This window comes from Anabrus simplex, chromosome 14, assembly GCF_040414725.1.
Source record: "Anabrus simplex isolate iqAnaSimp1 chromosome 14, ASM4041472v1, whole genome shotgun sequence".
Taxonomy (NCBI): Eukaryota; Metazoa; Arthropoda; class Insecta; order Orthoptera; family Tettigoniidae; genus Anabrus; species Anabrus simplex.
Window position 1 is genome coordinate 42,787,930 of NC_090278.1, and position 21,311 is coordinate 42,809,240.

The 21,311-nt window shown below is 38.0% G+C and overlaps 1 protein-coding gene across 4 annotated transcripts in view; it reads right to left on the minus strand.

Moving 5' to 3' along the window:
- Positions 1-21,311, minus strand: part of hyd (E3 ubiquitin-protein ligase hyd) — a 544,651-nt gene that overhangs the window by 409,096 nt on the left and 114,244 nt on the right. For all 4 annotated transcript variants that reach the window (XM_067158035.2, XM_067158036.2, XM_067158034.2 and 1 more), the window contains exons 8-9: positions 21,033-21,184; positions 598-903 (exon numbers count right to left, since the gene is read on the minus strand). In XM_067158035.2, coding sequence (XP_067014136.2) covers positions 598-903; positions 21,033-21,184 — 458 coding nt within the window. The remainder of the gene's footprint in view (positions 1-597; positions 904-21,032; positions 21,185-21,311) is intronic.

Consider the following 21,311-nt stretch of genomic DNA (forward strand, 5'->3'; position numbering starts at 1 on the left):
CAGTATCTTTTGTGGAATAGCTCTGGCCCGTTTTTCAAATTTATTTCTATCCTTCGGTGGTGAAAAGAATCTTATATAATTAACTACCCTACCATAGCCTGACTTACAGCCAGGCACAAAACAGTACAGCATGTTGAACTATTAATTTAATCAGGCCACGTAACACACATGCTTTAAGTGCACAATACACAATGAACTGAGTTAAGGAACTGAAAAATTCAACTTATTGAATTGAAATATCTCGCACAATAACATCTCCCGCACTTTCCTACATATGGTTTGCCGGTCTACTGAAGCACGTGATGGACACTGTCGTTTGCATTGTTCCCAGTGGCGGGTCCAAACCTACCATGCAATAACGGTTGAGTAATCACACTGGATTTTTCTATTTGTCATGTCTGGGGTAAAACAGACCAATATTTATCCAAAAATCATATCAGCGTGTTCTGTATTATATATTTTGAACGGCAAACCTGATGTACTTTCATCTTTGTTCTTAATTTTTTGAAATACAATTTCATTAAGTTCATAGTGCACAAAGTGTGTTCTGACAATCCACAATTATGGACTTTACCAAAAGCTACATTAAGTACTTACTGTGGCTGGTTGTAATGCTGCCAGTATCACTGCATGTGCTGGAAGCTGGAGAAGGTGGTGGAGGCATATCGATCCGATCAGCAGTTTCTTTATGGACATTCTTACTGGCACCACTGCTGCCAGGGGCAGGCAAGGAGCAAGTTGTCTGACTACTGCTACCACTACTATCTCGTCTGTGTTCAGCAGAAGATCCAGCACCATGATGCTGAGGTGCAGCGAGCAATTTGAATCTGCATGTATCCGTCAAGTTCCATGCAGCATTCAATAACTGACCAACTTTTGGCACCCCATTGGAGATGGTGAAGCCTGTATAACACAGTAATTCACATGGTAAGAGAAAACTACCATACTGCATTACAAATCAGGATTTCTAGTTCTACACAAGCATGAAATTTTAGTAATAATTAAGATTTATTCAATGTTATATATATTTTTAAAAAATAAACAAAAACTGAATGTAAACCATTAAAATAACATCTTGATTGAAATATTCCAAAGAAAACAGCTAAATCTCATGGAGATTACAGAATCATAAGCCTAAAGAGTAGAGGCACCTGTTTTTTGCAAAGTGCAAAATCGCGAACATTTTGCGAAATGTTACAAATTCGGCTCAAAAACACTGAACTATTTACGTTTAAGCAAACTCACGAAATAATTAACGAAATTATTTTGAATTGCATCATTTGAAGTTTACAACAGAGTTTTGAGGCGAGTTGTGGCAATAAAATCCGATAATCGTTGCCACAATCGACTCTGTACCATTTCGATATATATAGAAAGCTAAGGTATAGTATATCGATTATCGCTAAATTACCTTCCTGTGAAGCAAGAAATTTATCGAATTCATCGATCCTTGGTATTCAATTACGAGTAAACACGTCACTGTGTTTCCTCTTACCTGTTGAAAAATCGCTGCTGATCGGAGCTTTGAATTTCCTTTGTGCTAAGTTTATTAAAATGGTTGTGACAGTTTTTGATTGAGAAAAATAATTTTGCATCGGAAGGATTTTACATGTTTGACAAAACTAGAAAGATACCGATGTGCAAATACTGCAATGTGCGAATTGAATGGCAGAGAAAGGACACATGCCTGAAACATATTAATAACAGAGTTTCACATAAGAAGAACAAGGAAAAGGCGCTATCGACGACAGGCATCAGAAGACAAGCTAGCTTCACAGACACTACTTCAGCGGCAAAACGAGCGAAATACGATAAAGACTTATTCATTTTATCTAAAACTCAAGCTTTTAAGGAGGCAAATATTCCACTGGAAAAAGCTGATCATCCGAAGCTGAGAGAGTGGATGGAGAAATATATACCAGGTTTGTGCAATACTATAAATTTTTTCTGAGGAAGAGATGTGAGGTTATGTTTTTCTTATAATTTTGTACGGTTATTATAGTTTTCCTGTTTAACGATACTTAGGCCTAGATAATGCATACTAGATCCCTCATTTGCTTACAATTATAAATCATTTAATTAATTCAAATGATGTCAAAAGCCCTCCAATATTAGGCCTATTGATTTTTTTTTAAGGTGCTGGAGACTTTCCACAGCTGGAAGATTGAGGGAAGGTTCTGTACCTCGAATCATCAAAGATGAGGAAAGATTAAAAGGAGCTGTGAAAGATGAGAGTTTCAATTCTTTGTGGTGAAAGTACTGATAAAAAAGGACAATGTGTATTTATGGTTCTGATAAAAAGTGCTTAGTTGTGGCGATAGTACAGTTCAAAAGTTATTTATAGGAGTGAAAGTTATTGCAAATGCTAATGCTACAGAATGTTCACAAGCAATTTACGAGTGTAACTCACAAACTTGAAATTCGGTACCAGAATGTAGTTTCTATAACTTCAGATTCAGCACGTTACATGGGCAAGTGTATACTAGTTTCAGAAGGGTTGGTACACATGCAGTGCTGGGCTCATAAACTGAATGTGGTGGGCAGTGTGTGAGCCGTGGAACTTAGTGCTGTGAACCAATGTGTTGTACAGGCAAAACACATCTTCCTTAGTACACAAAAGGGAGAGCATGCATACATTCAATTCCTGAAGCAGAAATATGAAGACGAACCCACTAAAGCTAAACTCTTCCCTATTCCTGTGATCACCACGTGGAACTCGTGGTTTAAAAGTGTTGAGTACCTTGGAGAATATCTTCATGATCTAGTAGACATACTATATGCGCACTTTTTCTTGAGCCCGGAGCTCTCTAGTGCTGAATCGGTAGACCTCGGTTATCTTCGACATCCATATCGGCAACCTTTGAAACACAAACTATGAATCGCTTATTCATCGCTGTGTGACATCTGGCGTACACTTTGCAAACTAGTACTGTTGTTGTTTACACAGCAAAGCCAAACTATATAATTCATGCTAGTAACAAGATTCGCATTGAGAAATGTTATATAATGTTAAATAATGTATGTGTGACACAATTGTTGACGTAAGATAATAAATGTTTAGAAAATTCACATCGATAGATCATATTATCGATTCAATTCGGATTTAATTTCCATCCAGTTGGCAGTATAACCGAAACTGGCAGCACTCCCTCCTTGCTCCTCACGCCGTAAAAATCGGGCTCAAGAAAAAGTGCGCGTATAGTAGTTGAAACTACTGAAGACAGGATTGTTGCTGAGAACTAATTCAAAGCCTTGACCCCAAATGAAGTAACAAATATTCATTACCTAGCTATTTTTCTACTTGAGCATTGCTCAAAATGTTGTAACTTGCTGCTCACATTAGAGAGTTCTAACATGCCATTAATTCATGTACTTAAGTCTTAATAATAATAATAATAATAATAATAATAATAATAATAATAATAATAATATTTGCTTTACGTCCCACTAACTACTTTTTAAGGTCTTCGGAGACGCCGAGGTGCAGGAATTTAGTCCCACAGGAGTTCTTTTACGTGCCAGTAAATCTACCGACACGGGGCTGTCGTATTTGAGCACCTTCAAATACCACCGGACTGAGCCAGGATCGAACCTGCCAAGTTGGGGTTAGAAGGCCAGCGCCTTAACCGTCTGAGCCACTCAGCCCGGCATACTTAAGTCTAAGCTTAGTGACCTTTCCAAGGGCTTTAAATTATTACACAACCCCAGATAAACTTTCCAAATTACCTAAACCAATGCACACACAATTAACATCTTTGTTTCAATCTGTAGGTAGAGCAAGCCTGAAAAAGCTGAACCAATTAATAGAGTTTGACACAGGAAAGTTTATCATCTCTTCTCTTGGTAAACGGTTTGATCCAAGAAGCGTAATGGAAGGGGATTTAGAAAATTATGAACTCTCTCATCTAATAAAGCAAATTCCCATCTTACAAGAACTTTCAACGTCAGAATACCTTGAACCATACACTGTGTTTAGGGATCTAGTTACTAGTTCATGTAGAGCAGGTAGAGATATTGATGTGATTGCCATTCTTTCCCTGAAACCAGAATATGAGCATTTTGTGGAAGCTGCAGTGAATGCTTTATGGATCCCTATCAGTAAAGTTGATAGTGAGAGGGCATTCTCAACATATTGTAATGTAATGTAATGTCTGACAGGAGAACAGCTCTGACTCCCAGTAATATGGAACTTATGGTATCTCTGTCTTTTACAGACTGATATTTAAATTATATACTTAGGCTAGGCCATACTTGTTAGTGATAGCTGGTACAATTTTTTCAAACTTCCATGTTTTGATATAATGAGTAATACTGTATGTGTTTTAAGCAGGTATTTATATACTTATGCAAAAATACAATGTTGTTATACTGCAAATATGCAATCAACTAAGTTATTGGTTTACCTTTTATAGCTGAAAAGTGGAAATAAAATTTAGCAAAATTGACAAAATAAAATTAGCTAAAAATATACCAAAATAACCATTAAAAATGACAAAATTAGGCAAAAATTTTCAACACAAACAGGTGCCTCTACTAATGAGCCATGTTCTAAAAACTTTCCTAAAAGTAATACATGCAAGAATATACAGGAAATGTGAATTTTACATAGGTAGCACCCAGTTTGGTTTCGGTAATGGATTTGGCACCAGAGAGGCATTGCTGGGGATGCAGGTTTTAGTATAAAGATGCATAGATATGTTTGTGGATGTATATGCTTGTTTTATTCATTATGAAAAAGCATCTGGCCATGTGAAACATGAAAACATGAAACATTGATGCATATCCTACATGATATTGACATGGATGGTAGAGATATCCAAATTATTGCCAACCTGTATTAGAAACAGACTGTGTATCAGTTAAGGTTGACAGCTCAAACAACTGTGATTTGAAATAAAGCAACGAGTGAGGCAAGGCAGTGTTCTATCCCCACTCGTCTTTAATACCTAACTCTGAAAGGGTATTTTTCTGAAGCATTAGAAGGAAAACACGAGAGCATCATTGTAAATGGGATAACAACAAATAATCTGCAAAATACAGATGATACTGTTCTGCTTTCAACAAGTGCTGAAGAAGTGCAGACATTACTAAACTGTGTGGCAGAACACAGTGCTGCAGCAGGTATGTGTTTAAACACAAAAAAGACCAAAGTAATGGTCATCAGCAAACATGTCATTCAACCTGTTCGCTTGACAGTAGTTGGCACATCACTGGAGCAAGTCCAACATCATGTAATGATAGAATTGGCTGATGACTTGATCACAGCTGGAACAATGTTGTTCAAATTAGGTCCTGGATTAAACAGGGAAAGACTGCATTCAAGAGAATGAGCAAACTTCATTGTAATAGGAACTTCACTTTTGTGTTATGTATCTTCTGTCTTACTTTATGGTGCCAAGACTTGGACCCTAACAGAGAATCTTTTGAGATGTGGTGGTACCGATGCCTGCTCAGAATAGCATGGGTTGACAGAATACATACAGTAAAACCCTGTTTTAACGTGCCTGCTTTTAACAAAGATTTTCGTAAGGCCCAGACAAATCGCCATAAGCAGAATGTTATTTAAACCACCTTCTAACGAACCCCAACATCAGGAAAAGTCTGTTTTTAAGGAACATATATTTCACATCACTTACCATCGCACATCCTGTTGTAATGAAAATTTGTCATAAGATACTTTTTTATAAACTTGCTTGAAATGTTCATTAACTTTCGTTTTCATGTAATCTCAGTCCGAAGTTAATGTGTTAAATCAAAGCGCTCCTTTAGCGATGTGTGGAACCATGATAAATTGGTGCAGAATTTGGAAATATCTGTTATCGGCAAACAGCAGTCACCGTCATGAGGGCTGTATGGGAGCGAAGAGCGGTTTCGAGCGAGACTAGCTGTACGGCCTAGAGGCATGACTGACGTACGCGTACATACCGCGAGACAGAAGCAACTTCTCGAAATATAAACATTACAAATTTCACGTGATTTACAGTGAAAGGTATATTTCAGAAGATTAAAAGCGATTGGGAATTGAAAAGGCTATGGACATTGAACAAAATGAAAATGTATTCCCGAAAAAATCATGGAATAAGTAGAAAGTCGTGGCTTCTATGGCTTATGCTGCCTGAACCGGCATTGATAGACCCCAAGTGTACGCGTATAAAATTCTTAAATTTAAATGTTCAAGCTCTACAAAAAGTCTGTGAGGGCACATACTTATCTCCAATCATTTGTCCTTTAGAGCGATTTTAGTTCATAGTCGGTGGTAAAAAAAACTTTTCAAATACATACATAATGAAACAGAGATTTCCCCCCAATCTTACATCTAAAAGTGTCTAACCACCTCTAGGACTCATTAAGGATTAAAATAATCTTTAAAATACATAATTTGGTTGAACGGTTCGGGAGTTAGGGCGGTTTTAGTCTGAGTGGGTCGCTAGTTAACCTTAAAATATCCATAAAAACGATTAATTTCATATCGTACATCAAGCCTGCGACATTTCTACCGTCATATTTTGCAGCATCCGCAGTAACTGCATTCAATAATAACACAAAATTTAAAAATGTATGCATACTCTCATAATGAAATTAAATATCTTATGTCCAGGAATTATCTCAAAACTGAGAATCTTCACTAACGATACTTAAATAGTTATGTCTCCAGTGAGGTCAGCTGCCTTAACCTACAGCCGCAGCACTGTTGCACCGGCTAAGCATTTCCGTCTCATAGCACCAATCGATGCTTAGGAATCACGCGGAGCGCTCAGACTGAAGAATATCTGCAGTTTCATTCACTGTTTTTGTTCTTGTGTTACAAGTTCTCTTACAAGTTACATTTGTATCTGTGATAAGTGTTGTACTGCGAGTTACGGCGGACTACGTTCATTATGGCTGCTAAACGTAATAAGCTGACCTTTCAACAAAAGATCAACATTAGTGATGCTGAGAGGGATAGCCAAGTACCTTTGCAACAGATGACAGAAAAATATGACTTGGCACTCCTACGCTGTTTGGCATCATGAAGCAATTTGACTGCGGAAGTGAAGTGCAGTTCTGGGGCAAAAATATGGAAGATTATTTGTTCTTTGCCGTACCAGGAAATTGGAAACATTTTAATGAAATGGTTCGTGGGAAAAAAGGAGCGAGAACGCTCCAACTGACTGGAACATACTTACACAGAAAGCTCGAGAAGTCGCACTTAAGATGGGTTTGGTCAATTTCCATGCTTCTAATGGCTGGTTTGATCATTTTAAAAATCACAATTTTTCGTTCCAGAACATGTGCGGCGAGAGTATGGAAGTTGATAACGATACAGTTGTGTATTGGAAAAAGAATACGTTACCTCGACTTTTTGAGGAATACGATGCTAAGGATATTTTTGGCACCGAAGAAACGGGAGTTTTTTCCAATTTCTTCCCGTCCAAGACATATGCTGTTTGTGTAGAAAAATGCCATAGAGGCAAAAAAAGTAAAGAAAGACTGACAGCGTTGTTATGTGTTAACAGCAACGGGAGTGAAAAATAACCCCCACTAATAATGGGAAAATTTAAGAATCCAAGATGCTTAAAGAACACCCGCACTCCGTTATAAATAGGTTTTTTTAACAAAAATGCGTGGATTACATGGGAGATATTTCTAAAATTTTTGCAAAGCTTGGATGTTAAGATGGGATCAGCAGGAAGGAATATAGTGCTGGTGATAGATGTCCAGCTCATCCTTCAGATACATCTTTCCTGTGGAATATCAAAGTGGTTTCCTTTCCTCCTAACTGAACAAGTCACCCGTTGTCTTTGGACCTTGACATTATTCATTCTGTGAAAGTGAGGTACAGGAAGACCCTGGTTCAAAGAGGTAATGAAATTGAACATACTCCAAGCCATGCGTATGTTTGTAACAGCATGGCAACTAGCCACAACAGACACTATTCAAAACTGCTTTGGCCATGCATGCCATGATGAATATGACACTACTGATGACATTAGGGAAGATTGGGGTGTTGTATCAAAGGACTAGAGTGCCACAACATTAGAAGAATTTGTTACTTGTGATGATATCGTAACCTCAGCACCACAGATGGATGTTGGAGACCTTTGTGACGATGCATAAAGCAAAGTACTGAGGAGGAGGCAGAAGAAGAAGATCCAGCAGAACCAACTTCTGGGACAGCAGTGGAGGGACTGGATATTGTCCACCGGTACTTCGCCTCCTCCAACATTGATGAAGATCTCATCAAGTCTCAACCAATTTAAAAAAATCTTCTTTCTATGAGAAATCTGGACAAGAGAAAGCAAACTACTGTACTGGACTATTTTAGAAAGTGAAGGTTAATATGTTTATTCTCATGGTTCTCATGCTGTTTTTCACAAATCTCTTTAAAATCATGTTAGGTCTCTGTTCCTTCAATTTAAGAATGCAAGTCAGTAAAACCTATTTCTCTTTTACTTGATGCAGGTTGTGCTCACAATGGGCCACTAAGGATTTTGTTAAGTCTGCTGTTTTGTAAAAATTTACTGTTATCCTTGTGTTAATTTGAGTTTTTAGTATTAATATGTTCATAAATTATATCTTGACATTACATTAATTAAAGACATAAATGTATTATTATTTATTGTGATATATAGCGTATTTTCTTTGAACCCCCTTTTAAGGCAAACCCCTTTTTAAGGAAGAAATATCAAATCCCCCTGATATTCGTTATAAACGGGTTCTACTGAAACAATTATGTTCTCCACCGCCTGAACAAAGAGCCAGAGGTCATGCACAACATCAAAAAGAAGAAACTGGAGTACTTTGGCCGCATGATTCCAAATGATAACTGTAAGACTCCTTCAGCTAATCCTACAAGATAAAATTGAAGAAGTAGGGAAAGGAGAATATCTTGGCTACAGAATCTATGAGAATCAGCTCAATATCCCCCCCCCCCCAGTCATTTCAGACTTGCTGAGAACAAGAACCAGATCGCCCTGATGACAGCCGACATCCAATGAAGATATGGTACCAGAAAAAGAAGAATATCTATTAAAAATTCCAGCAAACACTGTAGCAAAATATTTGTCATATGGTATCCTACCTATGGATTATTAACAATTATATGAAGTTGACTAGCATTGGAAGTAGACACTAAGCTGAAAAACAACACAGTAAGTGTTGAGATGATCCACGCACTAGGAGAGGTAGGACAACAGTAGATGTACAGGGTACTAAATAGTATCTGGAAAGAGAATGTAATACCCAATGACTGGAAACAAGGAGTCATAATCCCATTGTTGAAAAAAGGTGATAGAAAGAAATGTACCAACTACAGAGGTATAACTGCTGTCACATGGCCTCAAAATCTACAAATCCATCCCTGAGAGCAGGATTAGAAAATATGTTGAACCTACACTTGAGGAACAACATGGATTTAGACCTCATAGATCAACTAAAGACCTCATTTTTGCCACCAGAATGCTATACGAGAAGTATTGTTCTTCTGGACATCGAGAAAGCACATGACCATGTACCACGCAGGCATATATGGGAATGTTTGAGACATAAAAAAGTCCCCGATGACATAGCGCGAGTACAACGATTATTTGATGAAACCAAGTGTTGTGTCCAGGTCCAGGATGGAAGGTCAGGTTGGTTTGAAACGAAGAGTGGAGTCATGCAAGGAAGTTGTATTTCACCACTTCTCTTCATAATCATAATGGATGAAGTTTTAAAAGCGGTTAAGAGAAAGGATCCAACAACTAATGCCCTGGTTTTTGCTGATGATGTAATGGTTTGAGGTGAGACAGAAGCCGAAGTACAAACTAGACTAGATCTCTGGCATGAAGCTTTTACAACCTTAGGTCTCAAAATCAGCAAAACGAAGACAGTTGGCTTGGTGATGAGTAGAAACTGTCCAACTGTTCATCTAAGAATTGGAGATGAGGAGATGGATATTGTAGACAGCTTCCAGTATGTAGGTAGTGTTCTGTCATCAGACAATATCATACATCAAGAGATAAGTTTAGTTTAGTAATGTTTTATTTTACCTGGCAAGATTAAGGCCTTCAGGCCTTCTCTTCCATCTAACCAGGAACTGAAATATACATATGTTGCATTGTATTACAATAACTACGTCTAATACAAGTTAAATTAATAATAATACAAGAATGGTGAGATTACATTAAGATGAAATGAATTAAGATTAAATTAATAAATTAAGATTAAGTTAAGATTAAATTAAGATTAAATAAATCAGACATAAAAAGGGATAAATTCTTAAAACTAATATCCTGCATGTAAAAAAAAAAAAAAAGGGCAGTACATAACATTTGATTTTAAAGACAAATCGGATAAAAATTTTAGACTCTCTACCAGGACATCCATAACAATAGAATGGCTGTAAGTAGCAGCATCAAGTTTACAGATGATCCTTACTGGTGCATAAAATGTCTCCAAAGTGCTTCCTTGAAAGTGTGAATAGCGCTTAACCCCCTGATATTTTCGGGAAGGAGGTTCCACTCACGGCAGGCAATTACTGTGAATGATTTATCATAGATGGCAGTTCTGTGGGTAGGTAAAGCAAGGATGGAATTATTAGTGGATCTGGTGTTAAGACTGTGATAAGAGGATAAGTATTTGAAATATGAAGTAAGGTAAAATGGTTGTGAAGAATGAAGGATTTTATGGAGATGGCATAGGGAATGCACAGTGCGACGGATCTCTAGTCGGGGCCAAGATAGATGGTTATATGAAGGAGTTACGTGGTCATAGTACCGTAGGTTACAGACGTATCTCACACAAGCATTTTGACCACGTTGTAATCTGCTCAATAACTTGCCTCGAGCGTCTCTATAAATCGCGTCACAATAGTCGAAATGAGGGAAAACCAGACTTTCTACCAACATTTTTTTTAGTTTTTCAGGAAATAAGTATTTATACCCGCGCAGCATGTGCAATGCAGAGAATATTTTCTGGGTGATGTTCGTGATATGCGTTTTCCATGACATGTCATCATCGAAAGTAATGCCTAGGACTTTTACTGATGACGTGAATGGTATGTTAGTATTACACAACCTTATAGATGGAATCTCTGGTCGATTGACCTTCGTGAGTAGTTTTGGGTATCCAAGGATGATGGCTTGCGTTTTAGCTGGGTTTAACCTAAGCCCACATCTCAAAGACCAAGAAGAAAATGATGTTAGATCCTGATTGATTTTGTCTATGGCGGAAAGTATTAGATTTGGAGATGTATGGAGGTACATTTGTACATCATCAGCATAAATATGGTATTTGCAATGCGTTAGGTTTTGGGAGACATCATTAATGTAAATGGAAAAAAGAAGGGGTCCTAACACTGACCCTTGGGGCACACCACACTGCACAGACCGCCAAGTTGATTTGTTTATTCTATCTGTAACACACTGCCGACGGCCATGCAGGTAGGAATGCAACCAAAGGAGGGCGCTGTCCGAGAAATGGAGGGAATACAATTTCGAGAGCAAGATGTCAATGTCAACAGAGTCAAAAGCTTTGCTCAAATCTAAGAGTATTAAAACTGTCACTTCCTTGTTGTCCATAGCTTCTCGGATGTCTTCTGTGACCTTCAGTAGTGCCGTTGTAGTACTGTGTGCTTGACGAAAACCAGATTGTAGTGGGTCAAATAAGTTGTAAGTCGTCATGTAGTCTGTTATTTGTCTATGAGCGATGAACTCTAGCGCTTTGGATAAAGCAGAAAGTATGCAGATGGCTCTGTAGTCAGATGGTTCAGAAGGGGAAGCTACTTTTTTTAGAGGACGTATAATGCCCGCTTCCCATATTTCGGGAAATGTGCTGTCTACAAGGGAAGAGTTAAATATGTTAATTAGTGCAGGTAATATCACATCCAGAATAATTTTTATCATCTCTATTCCTATCCTGTCATTTCCTTTTGCCGTTGATGTTATCCGATTTATAGCAAACCTGACTTGTGAGTGGGTTGCTGGACGGAAGTAGAAGTTTTCTCTATCTGTTCGCGTCTTTGCATAATTCCCGTCTAGAACTTCCTGTTTCAGCGCTGCATTTAATGTGCAGTTAGATGAAAAATGATCTTCAGTTTTTCCAAGGGTATATTTATTTCGTCATCGTCTCGTCCTTTGGTAATTCCAAAGCTCTTTATGGATTTCCACAACACAGCTGTTGAAACACTTGGTTGAATTAAACTGTGGGCGTGTCGTAGTTTCGCATTTCTAATCTGTTGGGTCGTAGCGTTTCTCAGCCTCTTATAGTTCAGTAGATTGTCAGGAGTGCAATGTTTCTTAACTCGTCTATAAGTAGCATCGCGTTCAGCCATTAGTGCTCTAATCTCATCCGAGAGCCAGGGAGCTGGCTTCCGCGTAACTCGAGCCTTCTTTTCAGGGGCGTGTCTATCATACAGTTCAGTCATATGTTGATTGAAATTCTATCACGCTGTACGACAAATACTTCGGGATGAAACATTTCTGTTAGCTTCCAAGATCACCTTGTACAAAATATATCTAGTACCTATATTGACGTATGGCCTGGAAGCAGCAACACTTACTGGACCAACAAAGAGTCGTCTTCCTGCAACAGAAATGAAGTTCCTCCGTTCTTGTCTACAAAAATGGATAAAATAAGGAATGTGGATATCCGACAACAGCTTCGATTGGAAAGAAGCTTGCCGGAGACTCTAGAAGTGAAGAGATTGCAATGGTATGGTCACATGAAAAGAATGAACCCTCACAGGACTCCTTAAACATACTTTGACCACAATGTTCCTGGGAAGAGACCAAGAGGAAGACCTCATGATGTTTGGGAAAAACAGATAATGAAGGACCTAGAAATTGGAGATGTGAACTGGTGTTGCATATATGAGCAGCATCTGTGGATGGACAAAACAAACTGGAGGAGGCTCGTACACAACCACACCCAGCTTGCTGGAGCAAAGAAATAATGATGATGCTTGATTATGATGATGATTAGCATTGTGTAAATTTGTCCTGTGGTAGTCTAGTTATGAATACGGAAAAGGTTGAAAAAACCCTTACTAAGGAAGATAAAATTACAATCTTTTAGGAAGTGAACAGACATTTGCTCTGTAAGTGCATACAGGTAGCACAAATATTGAAACTCGCACCTTCGAGATTCAATTTGAGTTGGTAGAAGTGTTGTGGAGTTCAAAGAAGACTGTCAAATACCTCCGAGTAATTAATGGTTGATGTGTGACCAGAAAACAATGTTTAATAACTCACTGGTCTGAAATATAGGGCCCAAATAACATTTGTTTCAGAAAGTGTATAGTCTGCAATAATACGTTGATATACTGGAGTGTGATGGACCTTGGTGGAAATGTTTTCATATTTGTCGTCTGCTGTTTTTCGCATCTTTTAATACACTGTTTTTATTTTATAAGCCCAAGTAGAAAAGGTTACACGTTTCTTCGTTCATGTTTTTCACACCTGTTAGGTTAATAAACAGTTGATTTAGCTTTTATTGCAGCCAAACACCATGTAAAATGCACATGTTGAAAAAAAATGTATCAGATGTTTCCACATCCCTATTGCAGTGTTCTCCCTAGGACCCTTTTAGTGGGCGCACCACTCTGCCGTTTTTACAGACCGCCCAGCTAACATAATGTAGATATTATGTGCTATTCATTCTGAATCACGTGTTCCAAATTAAAACGTAAATAATGTAAAACTGTTTTATTCGTGATGACAGTAAAATAGTTCAATTTTGCAGTTAATGTTTACCTGCGTGATATAACTGTTAACGGCCCACGGGGAATAAAATTATATGTTTACATGTAGTATTCCCCGCCCGGCTACTCATTCCTGCTACCGGGCTGATGAAAATTTCTAGTGAGTAGACTGCTACTGGGATAGCTTTTATTTGCGTATTGAATAGATCTTGTTTAACACGTTTTTAACAAGGCTGTGCTGTATATCATGCCTCCATTCTTTTAATTAGTAGGCATATATAACTAATTCAGAGGAAAAGTGGATGTCTGCAGTAGAATTAAACTAACTGTGGTTTAGTCTGATAGCATGCAGGCACATGTGTGGTGGCGCCAGCTGAAATTTGTGGGGAGAAGGACAAGGGGAGAGTAAGGTTGAGTAAGAGGCCAATTAGCTGCTTTCCTTTATTACAAGTTGTTTTACATCGCACCGACACAGATAGGTCTTGTGGCGACGATGGTATAGGAATGGGCTAGGAGTGGGAAGGAAGCAGCCGTTGCCTTAACTAAGGTACCGCACCAGCATTTGCCTGGTGTGAAAATGGGAAACCACGTAAAACCATCTTAAGGGCTACCGACAGTAGGGTTCGAATCCACTATCTCCCGAATATTGGATACTGGCCGCACTTAAGCGACTGCAGCTATCAAGCTCGGTCCACACTGTTTTTGCACTGTTCGTAATGCAAGACCTGTGTAACAAATGTACAGTAGAAGTCCGTTATAGCGAGTACGGCATATAACGAGAATATACAATAATAAAGTTTTATTATGAATCCACCTGTTCAATACATTATAATGTCACATTTAAAATAACTTCATTAGTTAAAAAGTTATATATGGGACATGTTTCGCTCTCTTATAGAGCATCATCAGCCAAATCTGAATCTCGAATAATTGTTATTTACTTAAATGACTTAAGAACTATTAGAACATTTTTGACAAACTTAAAACTTATTCTATTAGAATATCATAAAATATAAAATCTTTGTATACATGGCTTAATTACATATGCTTAATAGGAAGATACATTAAAATTATGGAAGAGAGAGTGCTAAAATATAAAATAAAATAAAAATATATATATCATGTCCAAAATCTTAGAGAGACGTGAAAATCAATCTTAGGAGTTAAGTTTGAGGATTTTCTTGGCAATGAGATCTGGTAAAAAAGTTATTTATCCCTTGTGGATAAGAGTCTATAAAGATTCAAATTATCGTCAATTTGATGATTGAACTTGTAACAGGATAAATGTCGGTCTTCAAGAAATTTAAATGCTTGTTGTCATATGACCTCGGCGAATGCTGTTGAAAAGATATGTTCTTATAGATGTCAATGACCGTTCGTTGAACTAATGGATTTGATAAGGATGATTGAAAGGGACGTTGATTTACGTGTTTTCTTATTCATGTTAAGCGAAGCATTGCATAGGCAACCAGAGCTGTTACTGTACATTTGTTACACAGGTCTTGCATTAAGAACAGTGAAAAAACAGTGTGGACCGAGCTTGATAGCTGCAGTCCCTTTCAATCATCCTTATCAAATCCATTAGTTCAACGAACGGTCATTGACATCTATAAGAACATATCTTTTCAACAGCATTCGCCGAGGTCATATGACAACAAGCATTTAAATTTCTTGAAGACCAACATTTATCCTGTTACAAGTTCAATCATCAAATTGATGATAATTTGAATCTTTATAGACTCTTATCCACAAGGGATAAATAACTTTTTTACCAGATCTCATTGCCAAGAAAATCCTCAAACTTAACTCCTAAGATTGATTTTCACGTCTCTCTAAGATTTTGGACATGATATATATATTTTTATTTTATTTTATATTTTAGCACTCTCTCTTCCATAATTTTAATGTATCTTCCTATTAAGCATATGTAATTAAGCCATGTATACAAAGATTTTATATTTTATGATATTCTAATAGAATAAGTTTTAAGTTTGTCAAAAATGTTCTAATAGTTCTTAAGTCATTTAAGTAAATAACAATTATTCGAGATTCAGATTTGGCTGATGATGCTCTATAAGAGAGCGAAACATGTCCCATATATAACTTTTTAACTAATGAAGTTATTTTAAATGTGACAACATTATAATGTATTGAACAGGTGGATTCATAATAAAACTTTATTATTGTATATCAACAGATTTCAATACGGACTAAAACATGAGATTAGTCACTTGCAATATAATGAAAACTCTGTTATAGCGACGACTTTTTTCTGTCCCTTCAAAATTCCTATATTAAACTGTGTATCGTCCTTCGGTTACAGCGAGAACACTATCAGTGGCGCATCCGTTATTACGAGCGATTAAGCGTGTGCGCGTTTTCTGTTAACGATATTTATGCACCACAGCGATGATATTGCATGCGATCGATTACCCTTGGCATCGTTTCCCCGCTACGTGCACTAGCGATTTCTCTCGTCGACATTCGAAGGCGATGTCGGAGTCGATTAGTAATACCCGTTGACAGCTGTTCCGTAAAGAAAATTCGAAATGAAAGAGAACATATTTTCGTAATAAATGCGTAAATAACGTGTCCGTTAACGGTTGTTAAATTGTTAAAAATTAAGGCTGACTAAACGGCCACTTAATTTTGAGGCTAAATACTGCACTTAAGTAAGAATGGGATACACCTCGAGATATGTCCGACTCGTTGGCTGAACGGTCAGCGTCCTGGCCTTCGGTTCAGAGGGTCCCGGGTTCGATTCCCAGCTGGGCATTTTAACCTTAATTGGTTAATTCCAATGGCACGGGGGATGGGTGTATGTGTTGTCTTCATCATCATTTCATCCTCATCACGACACGCAGGTCGCCTACGGGAGTCAAATAGAAAGACCTGCACCTGGCTAGCCGAACCCGTTCTGGGATATCCCGGCACTAAAAGCCATATGACATTTCATTTCATTACCTCGAGATATGGCAGTGTGTTGAATTGATTTCAGAGGTTAGTTTATATTTTGACGCGTCTGGTTAAATTACGGAAAGGCTATTATGAAAATTTATAGCGAGAAAGTTATAATTTCTCTACTGGCGCATGAAGTGTGTTTTCATCACACGTATAGTACGATTAAGTTAGGATACGTGACGCTGTTTGAATAAGAAAACTGAAATGTTTACAACAAAATGCGATCGATTATCTTCGGTACAGTATAGTTTTTTCACTTTGTGCATTTGCGAGCTCTCTCGTTGACATTCAAAGGCGATGTTGGAGTTGATTAGTAATACCCATCGACTACTGTTCTCTAAAGAAAACTCGAAATGAAAGAGGATAACATGTTTTCGTAATAAATGCGTAAATAACGTGGCTGATAGACGTTGTTAACTCGTTAAAAATAAAGACTGAAGTAAACGATATCTTAATTTTAATGTTATATACGGAAATTAAGTAAGAATGTGATACACTTCAAGATATGGCAGAGTACCTACATCACTGATTTCAGAGGATATTTCATATCTTCTCCCGTTTAGTTACGGCTATTTACATGTAAATTTTTCGCGAGGAGTTTATTTCTCTACATGCATATCAAATATGTTTTTATGATAGGCTACAAATACGGTTATTTTAAGTGACGCTGTTTGAAGAAGAAAGCTGAGGTGTTTGCCACATAAATCTCTGGAGTGATACCGTATTTTTCCGGCCTAACAGTAAGTTAGTGGATACCACTAGCAACTACCGCGGTAACCACGCTGCTTCTTTTCACACGCGCAGAACTCGGTGACAATAAACGACCGCTTCTATACTACACATCGCTAGCCGCGACAACCGGTTGTGCAGTGCCTGTGTGGTTCTCAAATCTGCAGAATGGCATCAAAACATGCGACCCTTCGAATTCTTAGAAAAGCCATGGCTAGTCAGTGGCAGAGTCATAATGCGTCTATTGTACTTGACGCTTAGTAAAATTAAGGTTTATACACAGCAGGAATATTTTTGTGATGGATAGCCGTATTGTAAAAAGATACGTGGAAAAGGTATTGCCGGCGAATTTTCAACAGGTTCTAGTCGATATTAAGATGCCAATTTTAAGTTAATGTTTATTAAACACTCGGAAATGTAGAATAATTGTGCAGCCGCAAGAAAATACGGCATAGGCCTAACTAAAGCCAATATTTGACGTTAGCGTGAAGACAAAGAGCTAAAAAAAATGCGTACTGCACAAAAAATGCATTCAGTGGTCCGCAACAAGGACGCTTTAAAGAAGTCGAAGGTGAAATTGTGAGGTATGTGCAGGAAAAACGCAAGGGCGGAATGGCCATACCATGGCGCAATAAACTCGTTCGTTGACTTTCAACGTTCTCGATTGGCCTATACATCGCTAGGTGCTGAATTTGGCCGAACCCGACAAGCGAGACGAGCGTGTAGCGGTAGCCGGTTATATTGACGCTGCGTAAAAGTAGCAGTTTTATAGATAGCAGGAATAATTTCCTGATGGATCGTTGTATTGCATGGAATAGGTATTGCCGGAAAATTTTCAACGAGTTCTCTTCGGTATTATGATGCCAATGTTAAGTTAATGGCCCTTAAAGCCGCGGAAATAAAGAATAATTGTGCAGCCGCAAAAAACAAAAAACGACGTGACGAAAGTGAATGTTCGGCATTTAAAAATAGTCTAAAATGCGTAGGCTTACTGTACAACAAGGCATTCATATGATTTTACACACTTCTTTTTGAGCCTGATTTAACTTTTTTGAAGGGAAAAGTGGGGTTCATCTTGGATTCGGAGAAACGTAAGCCTAGTGTGGATATCATCTGCGGAGACACAAGTTTTGAACAAACTGATTGCCGTTTCATACCGATTTTAATGTGCATGAAGTGTTTTCCGGCTTTTATACAAAAATCGGATATAACGACAATCCGTTATAGCGAGTGAATTTTTCGCTGTTGTGAATTCTTGCTATAACTGACTTCTACTGTATTTGTTGCACTGACGTGCCCGCTGCTCGCCCCACAGTACTCTACAAACTATAATAGACAAACAGCAACGCGTTGCCCACATTATTATTTTTTATAATTTATATTAACAAATACATCACAATTGGAAAATATCTTGGCGGCAATGATCACTTACAGCAGTGTGGTGATAAAGTTAAAACATAAGTACATGACACTGAAAACAACAACATTCTAAATCCAGCAGAAAAATCACAAATTCAATGTCAGTCAGTTACCACTTTTCCTTTTCATTTTAAACTAGCACTAATGATCTTAAATGTTTAGATACCAGAAGGGAATCTAACAAAGACTGCTGCAGGTAATTTAGTCCAATTCCCTATGGCCCTGTTTACGAAGGAAAACTTTACCCAGATCGGTACGCTGGTATTTGGCCCTAATTTTATGGTTGTGATCATTTCTCGATAGGTATGAGGGAGGTTTCAACCTATTCCTATACTGAGAGTCAACTCAAGACCTTAGCAGTCCCTTTGATGTTAGCTAGACTTCTGGTCGGTGAGAAGGCTTCCACAGTGCCAAATAGTTCCCTAGGTTTGTTACTTGTTCCTGAAGTCAGGAGCATCCTTCAGTTTGGTTAGATATTCTGGTGAACTGACTTCACTAATTAAAATTTTTTGCCCTGTATCAATATGGAAAATATATCACAGGTTGTATGTTATTCGGGTTCGTTACCAACTCGAATATTTCATACGTAGATGGCTATGAATAGTTATTTTTCTCAGTGGTGTATGTAGCAAAATAATAATTATTTAATATGATATTGATATCTTATTGCACTATGTACTTAGTAAGCTTTGTTCGAGTTCATTCCATTGCTGATAAGTTCGCATAATAAGTGCGACGTTGAAAATGGATCCAAGAAAACTGTTGGCAATACTGGCTGCAACAGCATGTTCAGTTTCATAATGGCTGCCAGCTGTGAGCAAGACGTGTGTTATGCTGCGACGCTTGAGTCCCCTGTGAAATATTTTAAAGCTAACAAAAGTGGAGAAAAATTAAGTAGCAAATCTAAACCAAATTGTTTTTAAACGTTTACAGTAGCCCACGAGATGAGAATCCGCTGTGGGCAGTGGAAGACATGCAAAAGACCGCGCAACTGACCGGCATTTCTGTGTGCAGTGGAATTTAAACTCCACGCAAAACCCAAGTCTCCAGCGAAAGGTTGGTTTGTCAGCTCAGCATTCGCCGTAAATAAAACAGGAAGGGCCTTACCACGGTATGGGAATAGGATCCTTGGCGTATTCGATAATATTAATAATTCGTACTTTGCTGTATATTCGTAACCGCCCTCTATCTGGAGAAATCTTGTCATGAGGGGATCATGAGTTCCTTTTTACCTTCCGAATGATGAGACTACAATATTTACAACATTCCTGGAAACATTGTATTTTGCAATCCCACTCACAGGTTTTTTTTTCAGCTTTTTGAAATATGTGAAAATGCCACTGACAGTTGTACGAGAGCGGAATCGTATAATTATGTTGTAAGTCCCCATGTGCCTCACACAAATTGCATTATGAAAAATAAACCTTGCTTCTCTTGCCTCGGTATTCGTCAGTAATCTGTAGGTTTTACATGCTCAGTAAAGGAATAAATAATCAGAGTAGAGCTATGTAAAAGGATGCGATTTCATTTGATGATTCACTATTTCAGAATGAAGTACTTGTCAGATAGACGGCGTTAATAATAAGCAGGTTGTGGCGGAGATGGAGAACGGCGACGGGAAGGGGAACAGGGGACGTGCTCACGTGCGGAAGGATACTTTTCCTAAGCTCTTGAGTTGAATTTCAGTATAGTACTACTCCAGGCAGCCCTTCCCATATAGCTCTTACAAAAACCACATAGGCAAACTCTAGTTCTTCTACATTCAAGATTTTCCAATTAAAGGTATTCCTCCTATTCCCGCTTACAAAACACACCGCTCTTCCTTGAACATTTTTAGGGAATTTATTAAAATTACCTTGTACGGATCCCAGCACGCAGATCCATTTTCGAGAATCGGTCTTACCAAACATTTATAAGTTTATAACCATATTCTGAGTAAGTAATTTACGTAGAGCACTTCACAAACTTAACAAAGGTAGGAACAATCTACATGCCATAATGCACCTCCTCAAGATTAGAAACTACATTCACTTGACAAGAGAGGATGATGCAAAGACACACTCTAATCTAATGAATTTCATCTCTCTTCTGATTTATAGTATCATTGATCAGCAAACTGCAACAAGAGATGCTTAGGGCCATAAAATGCAGTTATGTTCTGAAGCAAAAGTTAATAAAAATTATGAAATGAAAGTAAATTCAATGTGTTAATCCTTGAGAAGAATCTACTAGAAAGAAATGAGGTGTGAAACTCAGCACCTACCAATAGCACCTGGTTGATACATTGGACTGTTCTTCATGCAGACTTGACTTCCGCACACTATGTCTGCTGTAGCTGTTGATGGGCGATGTTTCCTGGACTTGGCTCTGTGCTTCTCCCATAGACGTTTGCGCTGGCCAAATGGCAAAACACCCCTAGAGTCAAGGAAGTAAAATGGATTTCATTGCAAGTTCACTTTTCATCAATATGTTATTTCTTGCATGTTATAACTTTCATATCTAGATAAGCAGGAAAAAAAAAAAAAAAACACCCCAACAAACA